This window comes from Mirounga leonina, unplaced genomic scaffold (genome assembly GCF_011800145.1).
Source record: "Mirounga leonina isolate KUSES-001 unplaced genomic scaffold, KU_Mleo_1.0 Mir_176, whole genome shotgun sequence".
NCBI classification, from domain to species: domain Eukaryota; kingdom Metazoa; phylum Chordata; class Mammalia; order Carnivora; family Phocidae; genus Mirounga; species Mirounga leonina.
Window position 1 is genome coordinate 4,496,929 of NW_023270454.1, and position 19,267 is coordinate 4,516,195.

General features: G+C 36.4%; 1 protein-coding gene across 1 annotated transcript in view; it reads left to right on the forward strand.

The window, feature by feature from the left end:
• ADAM7 (ADAM metallopeptidase domain 7) overlaps nt 1–19,267 on the forward strand; it is a 100,538-nt gene that overhangs the window by 17,893 nt on the left and 63,378 nt on the right. The window contains exons 4-5 of the mRNA XM_035023229.1: nt 16,933–17,011; nt 18,589–18,665. Of these exons, the coding sequence (XP_034879120.1) occupies nt 16,933–17,011; nt 18,589–18,665 (156 nt within the window). The remainder of the gene's footprint in view (nt 1–16,932; nt 17,012–18,588; nt 18,666–19,267) is intronic.

The window sequence follows — 19,267 nt, forward strand, 5'->3', positions numbered from 1 at the left end:
AACAATAGTGGTGAGAGTGGGCATCCCTGTCATGTTCCTGACCTTGGGGGAAAAGCTCTCAGTTTTTCCCCATTGAGAATGATATTCCTTGTGGGCTTTTCATAGATGGCTTTTATTATATTGAGCTATGTTCCCTCTACATCTACATTGTGGAGAGTTTTAATCAAGAAGGGATGCTGTATTTTGTCAAATGCTTTTTCTGCATCAATTGAGAAGTTCATATGGTTCTTGTCCTTTCTTTTATTAATGTGATGTATCACATTGATTTGTGAATGTCGACTACCCTTGCAGCCCAGGAATAAATCCCACTAGTTCATGGTGAGTAATCCTTTTAATGTACTGTTGGATCCTATTGGCTAGTATCTTGGTGAGAATTTTGGCCTCCATGTTCATCAGGGATATTGGTCTGTAATATTCTTTTTTGATGGGGTCTTTCTGGTTTGGGGATCAAGGTAATGCTGGCCTCATATAATGAGTTTAGAACTTTTTCTTCCATTTCTATTTTTTGAAACAGCTTCTGAAGAATAGGTATTAATTTTTTAAATATTTGGTAGAATTCCCCTGGGAAGCCATCTGGCCCTGAACTCTTGTTTGTTGGGAGATTTTTGATTACTGCTTCAATTTCCTTGCTGGTTATGGGTCTGTTCACATTTTCTATTTCTTCCTGTTTCAGTTTTGGTAGTTTTTAACTTTCCAGGCATGCATCCATTTCTTCCAGATTGCCTAATTTGTTGGCATATAGTTGCTCATAACATGTGCTTAAAATTGTTTGTATTTCCTTGATGTTGATCATGATCTCTCTTCTTTCCTTCATGATTTTATTAATTGGGTCCTTTCTCTTTTCTTTTTGATAAGTCTGGCTAGGGGTTTATCTATCTTATTAATTCTTTCAAAGAACCAGCTTCTAGTTTCTTTGATCTCTTCTACTCTTCTTTTGGTTTCTATTTCATTGATTTCTGCTCTAATCTTTATGATTTCTCTTTTCCTGCTTGGTTTAGGCTTTATTTGCTGTTCTTTCTCCAGCTCCTTTAGGTGTAAGATTAGCTTGTGTATTTGAGACTTTTCTAATTTTTTTTGAGAAAGGCTTGTATTGCTATGTACTTCCATTTTAGGACCACCTTTGCTGTATCCCAAAAGTTTTGAACAGTTGTGTTTTCATTTTCATTTGTTTCCATGAATTTTTTTTAATTCTTTTTTTTAATTTCCTAGTTGACCATTCATTCTTTAGTAGGATACTCTTTAACCTCCATGTGTTTGAGTTCCTTCCAAATTTCCTCTTGTGATTGAGTTCTACTTTCAAAGCATTGTGGTCTGAAAATATGCAGGGAATGATTCCAATCTTTTGGTACCTGTTGAGCCCTGATTTGTGACCCAGTATGTGATCTATTCTAGAGAATGTTCCATGTGCACTCAAGAGGAATGTGTGTCCTTATCTTTAGGTGGAATGCTCTGTAACGTTCATCCCACCCAGTGTATCATTCAAAGCCCTTGTTTCCTTGTTGATCATCTGCTTAGATGATCTGCCCATTGCTGTGAGTGGGGTGTTAAAGTGCCCTACTAGTATTGTATTATTACCAATGTGTTTCTTTAATTTTGTTATTAATTGGTTTATATAATTGGCTGCTCCCAAGTTAGGAACATAAATATTTATAATTGTTAGATCTTCTTGTTGGATAAATCTTTAAGAATGATATAGTGTCCCTCTTCATCCCTTACAATAGTCTTTGGTTTAGAATCTAATTTTTCTGATATGAGGATTGCTACCCCAGCTTTATTTTTTTGTCTATTAGCATGACAAATTGTTCTCTATCCCCTAACTTTCAATCTGGAGGTGTCTAAAATGAGACTTTTATAGGCAGCATATGGATGGGTCTTGCTTTTTTATCCAATTTTATAACCTGTGTCTTTTGATTGGAACGTTTAGCCCATTTACATTCAGAGTAACTATTGAAAGATATGAATTTAGTGCCATTGTATTACCTGTAAAGTCCCTGTTCTGTAGATTGTCTCTGTTTCTTTCTGGTCTATGTTATATCGGGACTCTCTTTTCACTTACAGGATCCCCTTTAATATTTCTTGCAGGGCTAGTTTAGTGATCATAATTTCTTTTAGTTTGTGTTTGTCCTGGAAGCTCTTTAGCTCTCCTTCCATTCTGAATGACCACCTTTCTGGATAAAGTATTCTTGGCTGCATGTTTTTCTCATTTAGTACCCTGAATACATCATGTCAGCCCTTTCTGGCCTGCTGGGCCTCTGCTGTCAGTCTATGTTCCTACCCCCTTTGGTTAAAAACCTCTTGTCTCAAGCTGCTTTCATGATTTTCTCTTTATCTCTGAAATTTGCAAGCTTCACTATTACATGTTGGGATGTTGATCTATTTTTATTGAGGGGAGTTGATCTATTTGAGGGGGGTTCTCTCTACCTCTTGGACTTGAATGCCTGTTTCCTTCCCCAGATTAGGGAAGTTCTCAGCTATGATTTGGTCAAATATATCTTCTGTCCCTCTTTTTCCTCTTCTTCTGGGACCCCAATAATTCTTTTTTTTTATGTTATGTTAATCACCATACATTACATCAGTAGTTTTTTTTTTAAGATTTTATTTATTTATTTGAGAGAGAGAGAGAGAGAATGAGAGAGAGAGAGCACATGAGACGGGGGAGGGTCAGAGGGAGAAGCAGACTCCCTGCTGAGCAGGGAGCCCGATGCGGGACTCAATCCTGGGACTCCAGGATCATGACCTGAGCCGAAGGCAGTCACTTAACCAACTGAGCCACCCAGGCACCCACATCAGTAGTTTTTGATGTAGTGCTCTATGATTCATTGTTTGCATATAACACCCAGTGCTCCATGCAGAATGTGCCCTCTTTAATACCCATCACCAGGCTAACCCATCCCCCCACCCCCCCTCCCCTCTAGAACCCTCAATTTGTTTCTCAGAGTCCATAGTCTTTCATGGTTCATCTCCCCCTCCGATTTCCCCGACCCCAGTAATTCTAATATTGTTTCACTTTATGATATCGCTGATTTATTGAGCCTCCCTTCATGGTCCATTATTTGTTTTTCTCTCTTTTTCTCAGCTTCCTTCCTTTCCATCAACTTGTCTTCTATGTCACTGACTCTCTCTTCTGCCTCATTTACCCTCACTGTTAGAACATCCAATTTAGACTGAAACTCAGTTAAAGTATCTTTAATTTTGGCCTGATTAGATTTTATTTCTGCACTAAGAGATTTTTCTAGTATTTTTATGCTTTTTTTCAAGCCCAGCTAGTAACTTTATAATCATTATCCTGAATTCCAGCTCTGACATTTTACTTATATCCATATCAATTAGATCTGTTGCAGAGTATTATCTCTGGTTCTTTCTTTTGTTGTGAATTCCTCCTTCTAGTCATTTTGCCCAGAGAAGAATGGATGAACGAGAGAACTCTATCAAAAATATTAACCACAACCCAAGCAAAATACACGCTAGACAAACCCAAAAAGGTCAGAAACCAAAAAAGAAAGGAAAAAGTAAAAAAGAAAAAAAGAAAATGAAAGAAAAAAAGGGGGAGGTAAGGAGATAATATAATCTTCCAGGTGGACAAAACAGAGTGATCCTCTTGGTTCTGAGTTTATTTTGGTCTGTTAGAAGACACTAAATTCCAAAATTCTGAAGAAAGCAAAAAACTTATATGTTTACAAAAATAAAATTGAATACAGTGAAAGGAAGCCAAAAATGAAGAATATATCTATAAAATGTAAATGTAAAAATGAAAGATAAAAAAGACTTAAAAATAAGGCATTGATAAAATAAGAAACTAGTTTAAAAAGAAAAAAAAAGGAAAGGAAAATTTTAAACTGAAAGATAAACAAATCATGAGAAAAAACCTCAAATTCTATATAATCTTCTCCCTTAGCACTGGAGTTTTTCAGTCCTGTGTGCTCCTTAAACTTGGCATTCACCTGTTGCTCTAGCTGGTCTGGGGGAGGGGCTGGCTGTGCTGATTCTCAAGTGTCTTTGCCTTGGCAGAGTTGCACCACCCCTTGCTAGGGGGCCGGGCTCAGTGTAAGCTGCTTCTGGTTGCTCTACGTGGCTTTTGTTCCCTGAAGACTTTCCCCACCTCTTTAGAGTATGAAAATAAAAATGGCCATGCCCAATCTCCAGCCCTGGAGCTGAAAGATCACAGCCCCCTCTCTTCAGTAAATCTTCAGGGATAAGCAGTTTTTACTTTTGTGTGTGCCAAACTCTGCAGATTCCTGCAGTGCATGCCTGCACCAATCCTCCCCAGGAGAAGGTGGAGGGTTGTCATGTTTCTGTCCTTTGCAAGGCCCTGAACAGACAGGGTCACCTAATAGTGCTCGGTTCATGGTTTATGGCAAAACAAGCTGAGAGCACCCTCCCAGGCTCTGTTCTTTTTTTTTTTTTTTTTTTCTCTTTAGTTTGGGTAATTTCTATTGATCTATCATCAAGTTTATTACCTCTTTCCTTTATCAATTCCATTCTTATTTTATGCCCATACAATGAAACTTTTTATTCATGGTATTTTCAATTATAAAATGTTTTATATTTGCTTTTTAAAAAGTAATTTCCATTTTTTATGCTGACAGTTCACATCTTTTCATGCATTGCAAGCACATTTTCTTTTACTTTGTTGAGAATAGTTATAATACCTGCTTTAAAACTTCATCTATAATTTCATCCTCCAGATTATCTTGAGGTAGATCTTCATTGGTTGTCTTATTTCTTGACAATAGTTTAAATTTTCCTGTTTCTTCATATGTCTAGTAAATTTAGATTGTGTATTGAACAATTTGAATGAAATGTGGTAGGGACTTTAGATCCTGTTGTTCCTCTGGAGATGTTTGATACTTTTATTTTATCAGGGAATTAACTTTGTTGAACTCAAAATGCAAACTCTGTCTTTTGGGTGGCAGCTCAAGCTCAAATTTCAATTCAGTTATTTTATTCTTAGCACCACTTGTTTATTGAACACATTAATATGCCAAATATGGTCTTGGGAACCAAAAAGACACAACTAAAAAGGAAATCAGTCCCTTTTTAAAAGTAGTTCACAGCTAGCCTCATAGACATGATAACATATTAGGGCAAGGCACATAAAAGCTGGTGGACCAAGCTGGGTCTATACTCTATGTATGGCCCTTGAGCTAAGAATAATTTTTAAAATTTAAAATATTTGGAATGAAAACAAAATAAAAACTAATCAAGGAACATGGAACAAAAATCATATGTGGCCCACATAGCCCAAAATGTTTATCATTTTGATGTTTACAGAAAGTTTCTTGACCTCTATAATATAGAATAAGAATCTAGTGATCATGAAAATGGAGATTTTGGAGGTGTGAAATACACGTATGGAAGGAATTTCAAAGTCCATCTGGTGTTAGGAAGTGTGTTTTGAACTGGTTTTTGAAGTTCTATAAGTTTATTATGTTGGGAATGGGACCAAAAAGTGGCCAGGGATAGTTCAAAGGGGTAAAAGAAATAATGTTAGGTTCAAGAACTTTACAAATAGTTTGTTACTTATCTATATATCTAATTCTGAGATATTCTGAACTCTGTGGGTTAGAACAACTATTACCCTCTAATTTTTTAAAATCCTTTGGTATGTTTGGTCCTACATCATCCAAGTAGTCAGTAAAGTGTTAAGTCCCTCTTAGATCAGGAGTACCATGACAAAACAACACTTTTTAAACTATACCTTTATGATTTTTCTGTTCTAAATCATTTATTATGGCTAGTTGAACATTATTGTTTTTTTGATCATATATTATGTTTCAGTTTTTAATTTGAGTTAACCACTGGTGTCCATTCATCTTCATGGTTAGAACTTAGATTGAAAGGATCCTACCAATGGCAAAAATATTATGTGATGATAAATGTGTTATGATTATGAAATGTGTATGTATTATGAGATTTAAAATAACAGTAAGCGTAACTTGTGGTTGTCTATTAACACAGCATAAGGATATTAGGTCATATGAAAGTATGGAATTCCAAATGATATAATGTTCAATAAAATTTCTTAAAGTTGATGTATCTTGATTTATAAAAGAAAACGAGGCTATGAATTTTCACTTCCAGAGAAATGGAGAAGACATATTTTTCTCTATTCCTTCCACTAAGTATAACTAAAACTTCTGGGCATTACATATATAAAGCAAATATAAGAAGACTGACAGATGTAGAGAGAAAGGTAGATCAGCCAAGGACTTTGTTACCCAAGGAATGACAGACACAGTGGTGAGTTTCTTGGGTTGTCTTTTGCTTCATATATCCCAGACTAGATACTAGAGAAATCAGCAACCTGGAAATGCCCATGAGCACATACAATAAACAAACAACCAAACTAAAAACCTACAAAAATCATGTTCTATTTAGCCAAAGGGCTAAAAAAGAAAGAAGCAGCTTAGAAAGACAGAAAGTTTTTATACAATAACTCTTTTACTCTAGCACACACACAGAGAACAGTGTCCCCACTCCCATCCCAGCCAGAAAAGGCAGGATCAAGAGACTTAACTTCCACCCTTGTCAGGCTCCACAAATATATAAAACACACTCCAACCACCCTTTCCTCTCCTGTGTGTGATATCAGAGATGGCTAAATGGGGAACCAAGACTTTCATCTTGGCCCAGGGGTAATGAAGACCCATTCTCCCCACTGTAGTGTGACTGAAGATTATTTGTGGAGCCTGGATACCATTCCCATCCAGCAAAATAAGGTATTTCTCACCTTTCCTGCTGGGTTAATGTGAGAAGAGGCCCAGTGGAGAATTAGCAAGAACATCCCTCACAGTATCAATGGAAGCCACATGAAGGCATGGATGAAATATCCCTCCCTTTCTTAATCAGTATGATTTCAGCAGGAGTGAAAATACAGAATTTTGACCCTAACCAAGCAATAGCAAGGAACTCATGTAGGACAAGTAGAGACCCTGGATTTCCATTCCTACTTGACAGTAATGAGGTGTCCCACAATAAAATTGTATCAGAGGAGATCTATGAAAACACAAGATTTAAATAAGATCTAGGGGGTTATAATATAATATCATAATACCCAAGTTTTAACTGAAAATCATTTGTCAAAGCAAAAGTCAGAAATATTTCAATCTAAAAGAGTAAAGAAAATTAGTAGCTGCCAACACCAAAATGAAACAGATGTTTGAATTATCTGACAAAATTTTAAAGCAGCCATCATAAAAATACTTCAATGAACAATTACAAACATGCTTGAAACAAATGAAAAAAAAATAGAATGTCTCAGGAAATGAATAGAAAATTTCAGAAAAAAAGAAAATACAAGATATAAATAAGAATCTAAAGGAAATTTTAGAACTGGAAAGCAAAATACATAGAAAAAATAAAACTCTCAATAGATGGACTTAAGATCAGAATGGAGAAGAGAGTAGAAATAATCAGTGCAAATAGAATAATAGAAATTACACAATCTGAATAACAAAAGAAATTTTTCTGGAAAAAAAGACACTCTCAGGAATATGTGGGAATAAAATAAAAGATATAAAATTGATGCCATTAGAGACCCAGAAGGAGAGGAGAGAGTATGGAGCTGAAAAAGTATTTAATGAATATTTTAATACTGAAAATTTCCAAATTTGACAAGGAAAATACCAAACACCTAAAGAAGCTGAACAATTCAAGAAGCTGAACAAATTCAAAACAGGATAAACTCAAACAATCCCATTCCAAGACTCACCATAGTTGATTTTATATATACATACATATGTATGAAATATATTACCTAGAACAACCACTAAGAAATCTATACAGAGAAGTACACTGAAAAATGCTATAGATAAATCAAAATGGAATTTGGGAATATATTTAAGCAACACACAAGAAGGAAGGAAAAGGAAACTGAAACATGAAAAAGAAGAAACAGGAACAAAAAATAAAATAGCAGACTTAAGTCTTAATATATTAATAATTACTTTAAATCTAAATGGTCTGAATATTTCAATTAAGAGAGAATGTCACAGTGGATGAAAAATGCTGTTTATACAATGTCTTCCAGAAAATAGAAGAGGGAACACTTCCCTTCTCATTCTATGAAGCCAACATTACTCTGACACCTAAACCAAAGGTAGTATAAACAAAATTGAACTACAGACAGATATCCATTGTGAATGTAGATGCAAAACTTCTTCACAAAATGTTAGCAAATATAATCCAACAATGCACAGGAGTTATACATCATAAGCAAATTTTTTTTTCAATACAAGACTGTTTCAATATTCTAAAATTAATCACTGTAATTTACCATATTAACAATGTAAAGAAAAAAATCACATGATCATATTGATTGATGCAGAAAAAAACTTTTGATAAAATTCAACACTCATTTATGATTAAAAATTTTAGAAAATTGGGACCATAGGGGAATGTCCTTGACTTGATAAAGAGTATTTACAAAACCCTACAGCAAACATCATACTTACTGGTGAAAGACTGAATGTTTTCCTCCTAAAATCTGGAATCAAGCAAATATGTGCACTCTCACCACAGCTATTCAACATTTTCCCAGAAGGTCTAGTCAGTGCAACTCAGGAAGAAAAGGAAATGAAAGGCATATAGATTGGAAAGGTAGAAGAAGAAAAAAGTCCTTATTTGCAGATGACACAATAGTGGTTTGCATAGAAAATTCTATGGAATCTAACAAACAAGCTAACAAGCAAACAAACAAAAACACCTCCTAGAAGGAATATATGGGTTCAGCAAGGTCACAATATATCAGCATAAAAAAATCAATTGTATTTCTATACCGTAACAATGAATATGTGGAAACTGAAGTTTAAAATACAGTACCACTTGCAGTTGTTCAAAAAGAAATAAAACAGTCAGTTACAAATCTGAGAAATATATACAAAGCTTGTTCACTGAAAACTACAAAATTCTGATGAAAATCATCAAAAAGATATAAATAGATGGGATCTTATTTTGTGTTAATGTACTAGAAGTAGAAGACTCAATGTGGTAAAGATGCTGATTCTCCAGTTGATATACAGGGTTATCAAAATTCCTATCAAAATTACTGTAAGATTTTTTTTATAAATATAGACAGGATTATTCCAATATTTATAGGGAAAGACAAAGAAACTAGAGTAACTGAAAAAAAAAACAAAACAAAACAGGAGTACTCACTTCAAGACGTATTATGTAGATACAGAGTCATACTGTCAGGCAAATAGACACATAGATTAATGGAGTCAAATAGAAAACTCAGAAATAGCTCCACACAAGTAGAGCCAACTGACTTTTGTCAGTTTGTAAAGCAAATCAATGAAGAAAGTATCATATAGTCTCCTTACCAAATGGTGCTGAAACTATTGTATTTCCATAGCAAAAAATAAAAAATAGGAAGAAAGAGCAAAAGAAACAAAGAAACAACCTCAACCTAAATCTCAAAGCTTATGCCAAATTTATATGAAAAATAACTCAAAATAGATCATGGGTTTCAACATAGAATGCAAAACTATAATACTTTTAGATAAAACAATATCTTCAGGATCTAGGGCTAAGGCAAAAAATTCTTAGACTTCACAGCAGATCATGAATAATAAAAGATAAAGTTAATAAACTGAACTTCATTAAAATTGAAAGTGCTTACTATACAAAAGTCCTGTTATGAGGGTGAAAGACAAGCTGCAGATAGGAAGGAGACATTTGCAAACCACAACCAACAAGGGACACTAGTCTGGAAAATAAAGAGTTCTCAAAACTCAAACATAATAAAGCAAACAATTCAACTGGAAAATAGGCAAAAGATACATCTCACCAAAGAGAATATGCAGATGACAAGTAAGCACTTGAAAAGATGTATGGCATCATTAATCATTCAAGAAATGCAAATTAAACTGCAATGAAATATCATTTAATTCAATCAGAATGGCTAAAACTAAAAAAAATAATTACATCACCAAATGCTGGCACGCATTAGAAGAGAAATAATTAGAATTAGAGCAGAAATCAATGAATTAGTAACCAGAAACACAGTAGATCAGATCAGCAAAACTAGAAGTTGGTCTTTGAAAGAATTAATAAGATCGATAAACCACTGGCCAGACTTATCCAAAAGAAAAGAGAAAGGACCCAAATTAATAAAATTATGAATGGAAGGGGAGAGATCACGACTAACACCAGGGAAATAGAAACAATTCTTAGAAATTATTATCAACAACTATATGCCAATAAACTGAGCAATCTGGATGAAATGGAGGCCTTCCTGGAAACCTATAAGCTGCCAAAACAGGAAGAAATTAACAACCTGAATACGCCAATAACCAGTAATGAGATTGAAGCAGTGATCAAAAACCTCCCAAAAAACAAGAGTCCAGGGCCTGATGGATTCCCTGGAGAATTCTACCAAACATTCAAAGAAGAAATAATACCTATTCTACTGAAGCTGTTTCAAAAAATAGAAACAGAAGGAAAACTTCCAAACTCATTCTATGAGGCCAGGATTACCTTAATCTCCAAACCAGGCAAAGACCCCATCAAAAAGGAGAATTTCAGATGGATATCCCTGATGAATATGGATTCCAAAATTCTCAACAAAATCCTAGCTAATGGGATCCAACAATACATTAAAAGGATCATCCACCATGACCAAGTGGGATTTATCCATGGGATGCAAGGGTGGTTCAACATTCACAAATCAATCAATGTGATAGAACACATTAATAAGAGGAAGGAGAAGAACCATATGGTCCTCTCAATTGATGAAGAAAAAGCATTCGAGAAAATGCAACATCCTTTCCTGATTAAAACTCTTCAGAGTATAAGGATAGAGGGAACATTCCTCAAGTTCATAAAATCCATCTATGAAAAACCCACAGCGAATATCATCCTTAATGGGGAAAAGCTGAGAGCCTTTCCCTTAACATCAGGAACACATCAAGGATGCCCACTCTCACCACTATTGTTCAACATAGTACTAAAAGTCCTAGCAACAGCAATCAGACAACAAAAAGAAATAAAAGGTATTCAAATTGGCAAAGAAGAAGTCAAACTCTCTCTTTTCACAGGCGACATGATACTTTACGTGGAAAACCCAAAAGACTCCACCCCCAAATTACTAGAACTCATACAGCAATTCAGTAATGTGGCAGGATACAAAATCAATGCACAGAAATCAGTTGCTTTCTTATACACTAACAATGCAACTGTAGAAAGAGAAATTAGAGAAACGATTCCATTTACAATAGCACCAAAAACCATAAGATACCTCGGAATAAACCTAACCAAAGAGGTAAAGGATCTATACTCTAGGAACTACAAAACACTCATGAAATAAATTGAAGAAGACACAAAAAGATGGAAAAATATTCCATGCTCATGGATCGAAAGAATAAACATTGTTAAAATGTCTATGCTACCCAGAGCAATCTATACCTTTAATGCCATCCTGATCAAAATTCCAATGACATTTTTCAAAGTGCTGGAATAAACAATCCTAAAATTTGTATGGAATCAGAAAAGACCCCAAATCGCCAAGGAAAGGTTGAAAAAGAAAAACAAAGCTGGGGGCATCACGTTGCCTGATTTCAAGCTATATTACAAAGCAATGATCACCAAGACAGCATGGTACTGGCACAAAAACAGACATATGGACCAATGGAACAGAATAGAGAACCCAGATATGGACCCTCAATTCTATGGTCAAATAATCTTTGACAAAGCAGGAAAAAACATGCAATGGAAAAAAGACATTCAATAAATGGGGCTGGGACAATTGGACAGCCACATGCAGAAGAATGAAACTCGACCATTCTCTAACACCATTCACAAAGATAAACTCAAAGTGGATGAAAGACCTCAATGTGAGACAGGAATACATCAAAATCCTAGAGCAGAACATAGGCAGTAACCTCTTTGACATCGCCCACAGCAACTTCTTTCAAGATACATCTCCAAAAGCTAGTGAAACAAAAGCAAAAATGAACTTTTGGGACTTCGTCAAGATAAAAAGCTTCTGCACAGCAAAGGAAACAGTCAACAAAACAAAGAGGTAACCCACAGAAAGGGGGAAGATATTTGCAAATGACACTACAGATAAAGGGCTGGTATCCAAGATCTATAAAGAACTTCTCAAACTGAACACCCAAAAAACAAATAATCAAGTCAAAAAGTGGGCAGAAGATATGAAAAGACACTTCTCTGAAGAAGACATACAAATGGCTAACAGACACATGAAAAAATGTGCATCATCATTAGCCATCAGGGAAATCCAAATCAAAACCACAGGGAGATACCACCTTACACCAGTTAGAATGGCAAAAATGGACAGGGAAAGAAACAACAAATGTTGGAGGGGTTGTGGAGAAAGGGGAACCCTCTTACACTGTTGGTGGGAATGCAAATTGGTACAGCCACTTTGGAAAACAGTGTACAGGTTCCTCAAAAATTTAAAAATAGAGCTACCCTATGACCCAGCAACTGCACTACTGGGTATTTACCCCAAAGACACAGATGTAGTGAAAAGAAGGGCCATATGCACCCCAATGTTCATAGCAGCAATGTCCACAATAGCCAAAGTGTGGAAAGAGCCGAGATGCCCTTCAACAGATGAATGGATAAAGAAGATGTGGTCCATGTATACAATGGAGTATTACTCAGCCATCAGAAAGGATGAATACCCAACTTTTACATCAACATGGATGGTACTGGAGGAGATTATGCTAAGTGAAATAAGTCAAGCAGAGAAAGTCAATTATCATATGGTTTCACTTATTTGTGGAACATAAGGACTAGCATGGAGGACATTAGGAGAAGGAAGGGAAAAATGGGGGTGGGGGAATTGGAGGGAGAGATGAACCATGAGAGACTATGGACTCTGAGAAACAAACAGGGTTTTAGAGGGGAGGGAGGAGGGGGGATTGGTTAGCCCGGTGATGGGTATTAAGGAGAGCACATACTGCATGGAGCACTGGGTGTTATACTAAAACAATGGATCATGGATCAAAAACCAATGATGTATTGTATGGTGACTAACATAACATAGTAAAATTTAAAATAAAATAAAATAAAATAAAGTCTTTATATCCTTGTAGATCTTTTGCTTAGATGATCTGTCCATTTCAGTGAGGGGGCTTTAAAGTCTCCCACTATTATTGTATTGTTGTTGTTGTGTTTCCTTGCTTTTGTCATTAATTGGCTTATATAACTGGCCGCTCCCATGTTAGGGGCATAGATATTTACAATTGTTAGATCTTCTTGTTGGATAGACCCTTTAAGTAGGATATAGTGTCTTTCCTCATCTCTTATTACAGCCTTTGGTTTAAAATCTAATTTGTCTGATATAAGGATTGCCACCCCAGCTTTCTTTTGGTGTCCATTAGCATGGGAAAGTGTTTTCCACCCCCTCACTTTCAATCTGGGGTTGTCTCTGGGTCTAAAATGAGTCTCTTGCAGAGAGCATATCGATGGGTCTTGTGTTTTTATCTAATCTGATAGCCTGTGTCTTTTGATTGGGGCATTTAGCCCATTTACATTCAGGGTAACTATTGAAACATAGGAATTTAGTGCCACTGTATTGCCTGTAAAGTGACTGTTACTGTATATTGTCTGTATTTCTTTCTGGTCTATGTTACTTTGAGGCTCTCTCTTTGCTTAGAGGACCCCTTTCAATATTTCTTGTAGGGCTAGTTTTGTGTTTGCAAATTCCTTTAGTTTTTGTTTGTCCTGGAAGCTTTTTATCTCTCCTTCAATTTTCAATGACAGCCTAGCTGGATATAGTATTCTTGGCTGCATATTTTTCTCATTTAGTGCTCTGAAGATATCCTGCCAGTCCTTTCTGGCCTGCCAGGTCTCTGTGGCTAGGTCTTTTGCCAGTCTAATGTTTCTACCCTTGTAGGTTACATATCTCTTCTCCCGAGCTGCTCTCAGGATTTTCTCTTTGTCTATGAGACTCGTAAGTTTTACTATTAGATGTTGGGGTGTTGACCTATTTTTATTGATTTTGAGAGGGGGTCTCTGTGCCTCCTGGATTTTGATGCCTGTTTCCTTCCCCAAATTAGGGAAGTTCTCTGTTATAATTTGCTCCAATATACCTTCTGCCCCTCTCTTTCTTTCTTCTTCTGGGATCCCAATTATTCTAATGTTTCATCTTATGGTATCACTTATCTCTCAAATTCTGCCCTTGTGATCCAGTAGTTGTTTATCTCTCTTTTTCTCAGCTTCTTTATTTTCCATCATTTGGTCTGATTCTCTCTTCTGCCTCATTTATCCTAGCAGTTAGAGCCTCCATTTTTTATTGCATCTCACTAATAGCCTTTTTGATTTTGACTTGGTTAGATTTTAGTTCTTTTATTTCTTTAGAAAGGGTTTCTCTAATAACTTCCATGCTTTTTTCAAGCCCAGCTAGTATCTTTAAAATCATCATTCTGAACTCTAGTTCCGACATCTTACTAATGTCCATACTGATTAGCTCCCTGGCAGTCGGTACTGCCTCTTATTCTTTTTGTTGATGTGATTTTTTTCCATCCTTTTCGAGAGGAGAGTAGATGAATGAGAGAACAAAATGCTAACAGGGTAACAACAACCCCAGAAAATATACACTAAACAAATCAGAAAATACCTGAAACCAGGGGGAAAAAAAGGGAAAGAAAGAAAAAAGAAAAAAAGAAAAAGAAAAAGCTAAAAACAAACAAAAACAAAACAAGAAAAAAACAGAATATGATCAGATATGATCAGGCTGGTGCATAGATCAGTGCCACATACTACATTTTGGGTGTATTTTGGTCTGTTAGAAGAAAGTGCCTCCCAAAATTTTAAAGGAAGAAAAACTTATATATGTACAAAAATAAGGGTTAATGCGATGAAGGGATGGAATATGACTGTAAAGATGAAAATTATAAAAGATTTTATAAATGGAATTGATAAGAAATTGGTTGAAAAAAGAAAGAAGAGGATTTTTTTTAAAAAAAAGGAGAGAATGTGATCACGCAGGAGACTAGAACAAAGCCATATACTAGAGATTTAGGGTATATTTTGATCTGTTAGAAGAAACCATATCTCAAAATTTTAAGGCGAGAACAACTTATATATATATATATATACCAAAAATAAGGGTAACTACTATGAAGGGATAGAATATGACTCTAAAAATGAAAAATAAAAAAGATTTTTTAAAAAAGAGATTGATAAAGTGTTGGTTGAAAAAGGGAAAAAGAAAAATTCAAAAAAAAAAGGAAAAAGAAAGTTAAAAAAATTTAACTTTGAAAGACTAAAGAATCATGGGGAAAAAGCCATGAATTCTATGTGCAGTATTTCCCTAGTGCTGGAGTTCTGCCAATCTCATTGATCAGTAAACTTGGTCTTGGCTCACTGTTCTTGCTGATCTTCTGGGGGAGGGACTTGTTGCCGTGGTTCCCAAATGTCTTTGCCAGAGGTGGAATGGCCCCGCCCTTGCCAGTCTGGGCTAAGTAATCTGCTGGGATTTGCTCTCCGGAGATTTTGTTCCCTGCAAGTTTTCTGCACAGCTTTGGAGGACAAGAGTGAAAACGGCGGCCTCCCAATCTCTGCCGGCGGAGCTGAAAACTTGGTGTCCTGCTCCTCAGTGAGCCCCAGAGAAAAGCAATCACTCCTGTCTCCCCGGTCTCCGACCACACTCCGTGCTCACCCAGCCTGTGACCCAGCATTTCTATCTCTGGCACCCGACTCGGTGTGGAGTCTCCAAACCCAGAAGATCCCTGTGGTGCACTCCCATGCCGCCCCTCCTAGGGGTGGAAGGGGAGTCTCCCCAGATCTCCCGCTTGTTGGGTTCCTGCAGGAAGAACAGTGGCCCGACTGTGCCTCGGATCATGGTTTATGACAACCCCGAGCTGAGAGCCCGCGCCTTGGCTCTGTCTCTGCAGCCGGCTTCCCTGCTCCGATACCTGGGAGTTCTGCTGCACTCAGGCACCCCTAGTCTTCCTGTGACCCCAAGCGTCCTGAGACCACACTGTCCCTCAAGGATTCCACCCCCTGCTTAGCCACTGGAGCGACGTCCCTCAGTGGAGCCAACTTCTAAAAGTTCCGATTTTGTGCTCTGCTGCTCTATCACTTGCCAGAAGCGGCCGAGGGAGGACCCCTCCCCCGCCGTCTATCCTCCTGAATATCTCCTCAGATTCACTTCTCCGCATGTCCTACCTTCCAGAAAGTGGTCGCTTTTCTGTTCATAGAGTTGCTGCTCTTCTTTTCTTCGATCTCCTGTTGAGTTCATAGGTGCTTAGAATGGTTTGATCTCTATCCAGCTGAATTCCTGGGACCAGACGAAATCCAGGTCTCCTACTCCTCCGCCATCTTGCTCCAAGGTATACAATCTTAGTTCTTAGTCTGAGGATACCCATGGGTTTGATACAGGAGATGTGGGAGAGTACTGATTACTGATTACTCAGAATGCCATCCCTTTACTTGTGTGAAGAAAAAAACTATAAAGAATTACATGAAAATATTAACAGTGGTTGTCTATCTATGGTGAGAGTTCAGGACAATTTCATTTGTACTTTTCCATGTTTTCAAAATGTACTATTATTAATACATATTGCTTTTATCCAAATATATGGCTGTTGGGTTAACATATGTTAAGATATATGTAGTGTATGTATATATGCCATATACGTCAAAATATTTTGTATCAATATATATTTATATATGATTCTTACTTGGCTAATGTTTTCTCTAGATTCTTCTCAAGTTGCTGCCTTGGCTAAAACTTCCAGAATCTTTTTCAGACTCTTCTAGTGTTTAACAAACCATGAAATCTGGGTAGAATGTCTTTTCATGTGAGTGGGATTGGTTTTGCTTATGTGTTTTTATCATGAGAGGAATTTGCCAAGATTTGAGAATAGCGTGGAGACTTCTCTCCCCCATAATTGGTTTTATCTGTTAACTTTATAGAATGAGTAAATCTCACTATCTCTCTGCCATCTTTTCCAGGGAGTTCTTAGCCTCAAATTACAGTGAAACCTACTACTCCACAAGAGGAGAGGCCATCACCAGCTATCCTTCCACCATGGTATCTTATGGAACCTTCCTATTTCTCTTTTCTGAAATTTCCTCATGTGATTTTGAAACCCAATTTAGCTTTATACGAAGCTTCAGAAAATGTATGTCAGAAATGAATCTTACATTGAGTACTGTCATTGAATTATCCTAGAATAGAAAACATGACCCTCCAGACTCTAAAGGAAGCTGATTACTGCCTAACAAGCAACTCAATGACTGTTAATGTATTTTTCTTTACTAAACTGACTTCTATGTACCCAAAAGGGTGTTAAGTCTGGAGGAAGGGCAAAGCAGTATACAAAAGCAGTATCAGACACCCTGATAAGACTGTCATCAAGCTAAATGGATAAAACCTAAAGACATGAAACAGTTTTAAAACCTACATCTAATTGACCCTTACGTGAGTCATATTCCCTGGCCTGGGACTTCTGATGCACCAACATTGAGGTCTTTCCTATTTCCAAATGAGTTTTTGTTCATTTATCATTAATATTATTCCAGTGGATACAAGTTCTACTTTTACAGTCTTCCTTCCCTTTCCTCTGTAGCCTTATTTTTTTAACATTTTATTATTTTTTTACTTTTTTCCACTTTTTAAATTTTATTTATTTTTTTATTATTATTTTCTTAAATTTTATTATGTTATGTTAGTCACCATACAATACATCATTAGTTTTTGATGTGGTGATCTATGATCCATTGTTTTAGTATAACACCCAGTGCTCCATGCAGTATGTGCCCTCCTTAATACCCATCACCAGACCAACCAATCCCCCCTCTCCCCTCCCCTCTAAAACCCTGTTGCCTTCTAAACAAAGATGACATTGTTCTCTTTTATCAAAAGTATACTTTCTGAAACTTATTTCCTCTATGTAAGGCATGAGTCAACTATGAAATATAAGTCATCATGCAATCTTTGTAAAATAGAAATGGAAAAAAACTGAATAACATTATTTTATGCAAGGGGTGGTTGTTGGCCTGTGAGGGTCTGAGGTCACCTGGAATCATGCCACACATAGGCAGGAGTTGAACAGATGGATATAATGGGAAAGGTGATTACCTGACAGAACCACTGTAGGCAGAGCACCAAGTAGGGAGTGACAAGGATACCAACTTGACTGAAGCACAGCAGCAGGAGAGAAGGGCTTGAGGAGGCCTGGTGGGAGAGTGAGACTTAATTTTAGCAATCATCAAAAACATTGGCATGATTTCATAGGAAACTGGAGGAAAATTGTAATAACAACCCAAGAATGGTAGTTTGGTAGAAATTTTAGGATGGATTAAAGGAGAAATATTTATAAGGAAAAAGGTCACATTTCTGAGGCTGGATTCATCAACTAAGAGCTGCTAAATTTGTGAGGGAAGAATCCGTATACTGCTTAACAAAATGTAATCATGCAATTAAAAGGATTCTAAAGGAGTTTCAAAATTTTCCAAATGACAGGATGCAATGAATGAATACATGAATATGTGTACAATTTGTGACAATGAAATGCTGATGTATTGTGAACATAAAATATGGATAAGTTAATATTTATGTAATATGAATATGTGTACTTATATCAATTGCCTCTTCCTCTATTTTAGGATCACTGTTTTTACCAAGGATCCATCATACATGAATTCGATTCTGCTGCCAGTATCAGCACATGTAATGGTCTGAGGTATTGCACAAGTATCTAGTTTGTTTATAAGTTTGCTTAATGGATTTTCAGAGACATTTGCTTCTCATCTTTCTAACAACCCTATAAATAGAAACATTAATGGGAAAAAGCTACTGTATATTTTCACCATGAATATCCATTCTAGCCCATTGTTACATTCATTTTTGACAAAAAGATGTCTAATGCACAGCCCTACGCAAGACAAGTTTTTCAGTATACGATCAAGGGATTCAGAGTTAGAAGACTGCTGGGAATCATCTAGCCTGTTCTCTCATGTTAGAGACACTGAAATCAGAGACTTGCCTCTGAGCATACAATTTGCTGGTGATAGAATTCAATCCAAAAACCAGGCTTCCTGATTCTAGTCCTGTGAATCACCACACAACATTTCACACATTTTTAATAATCAGGAGTTAGAGTCTTTAGAAATTAAAGTTAGAAGTAAAGCCTATTTCAGTTCTCTGTATATCTTGGGCTTAAGAGTAAAGGAGGAAATGTGGGGTAAAGGGTAGAAGAACAAGAAACTTCCACCTTCATGTATGTGTACTTTACTTGAGTAGATCCCAATATATTCAAGAATAAGAACACCTTTAATGAGAAAA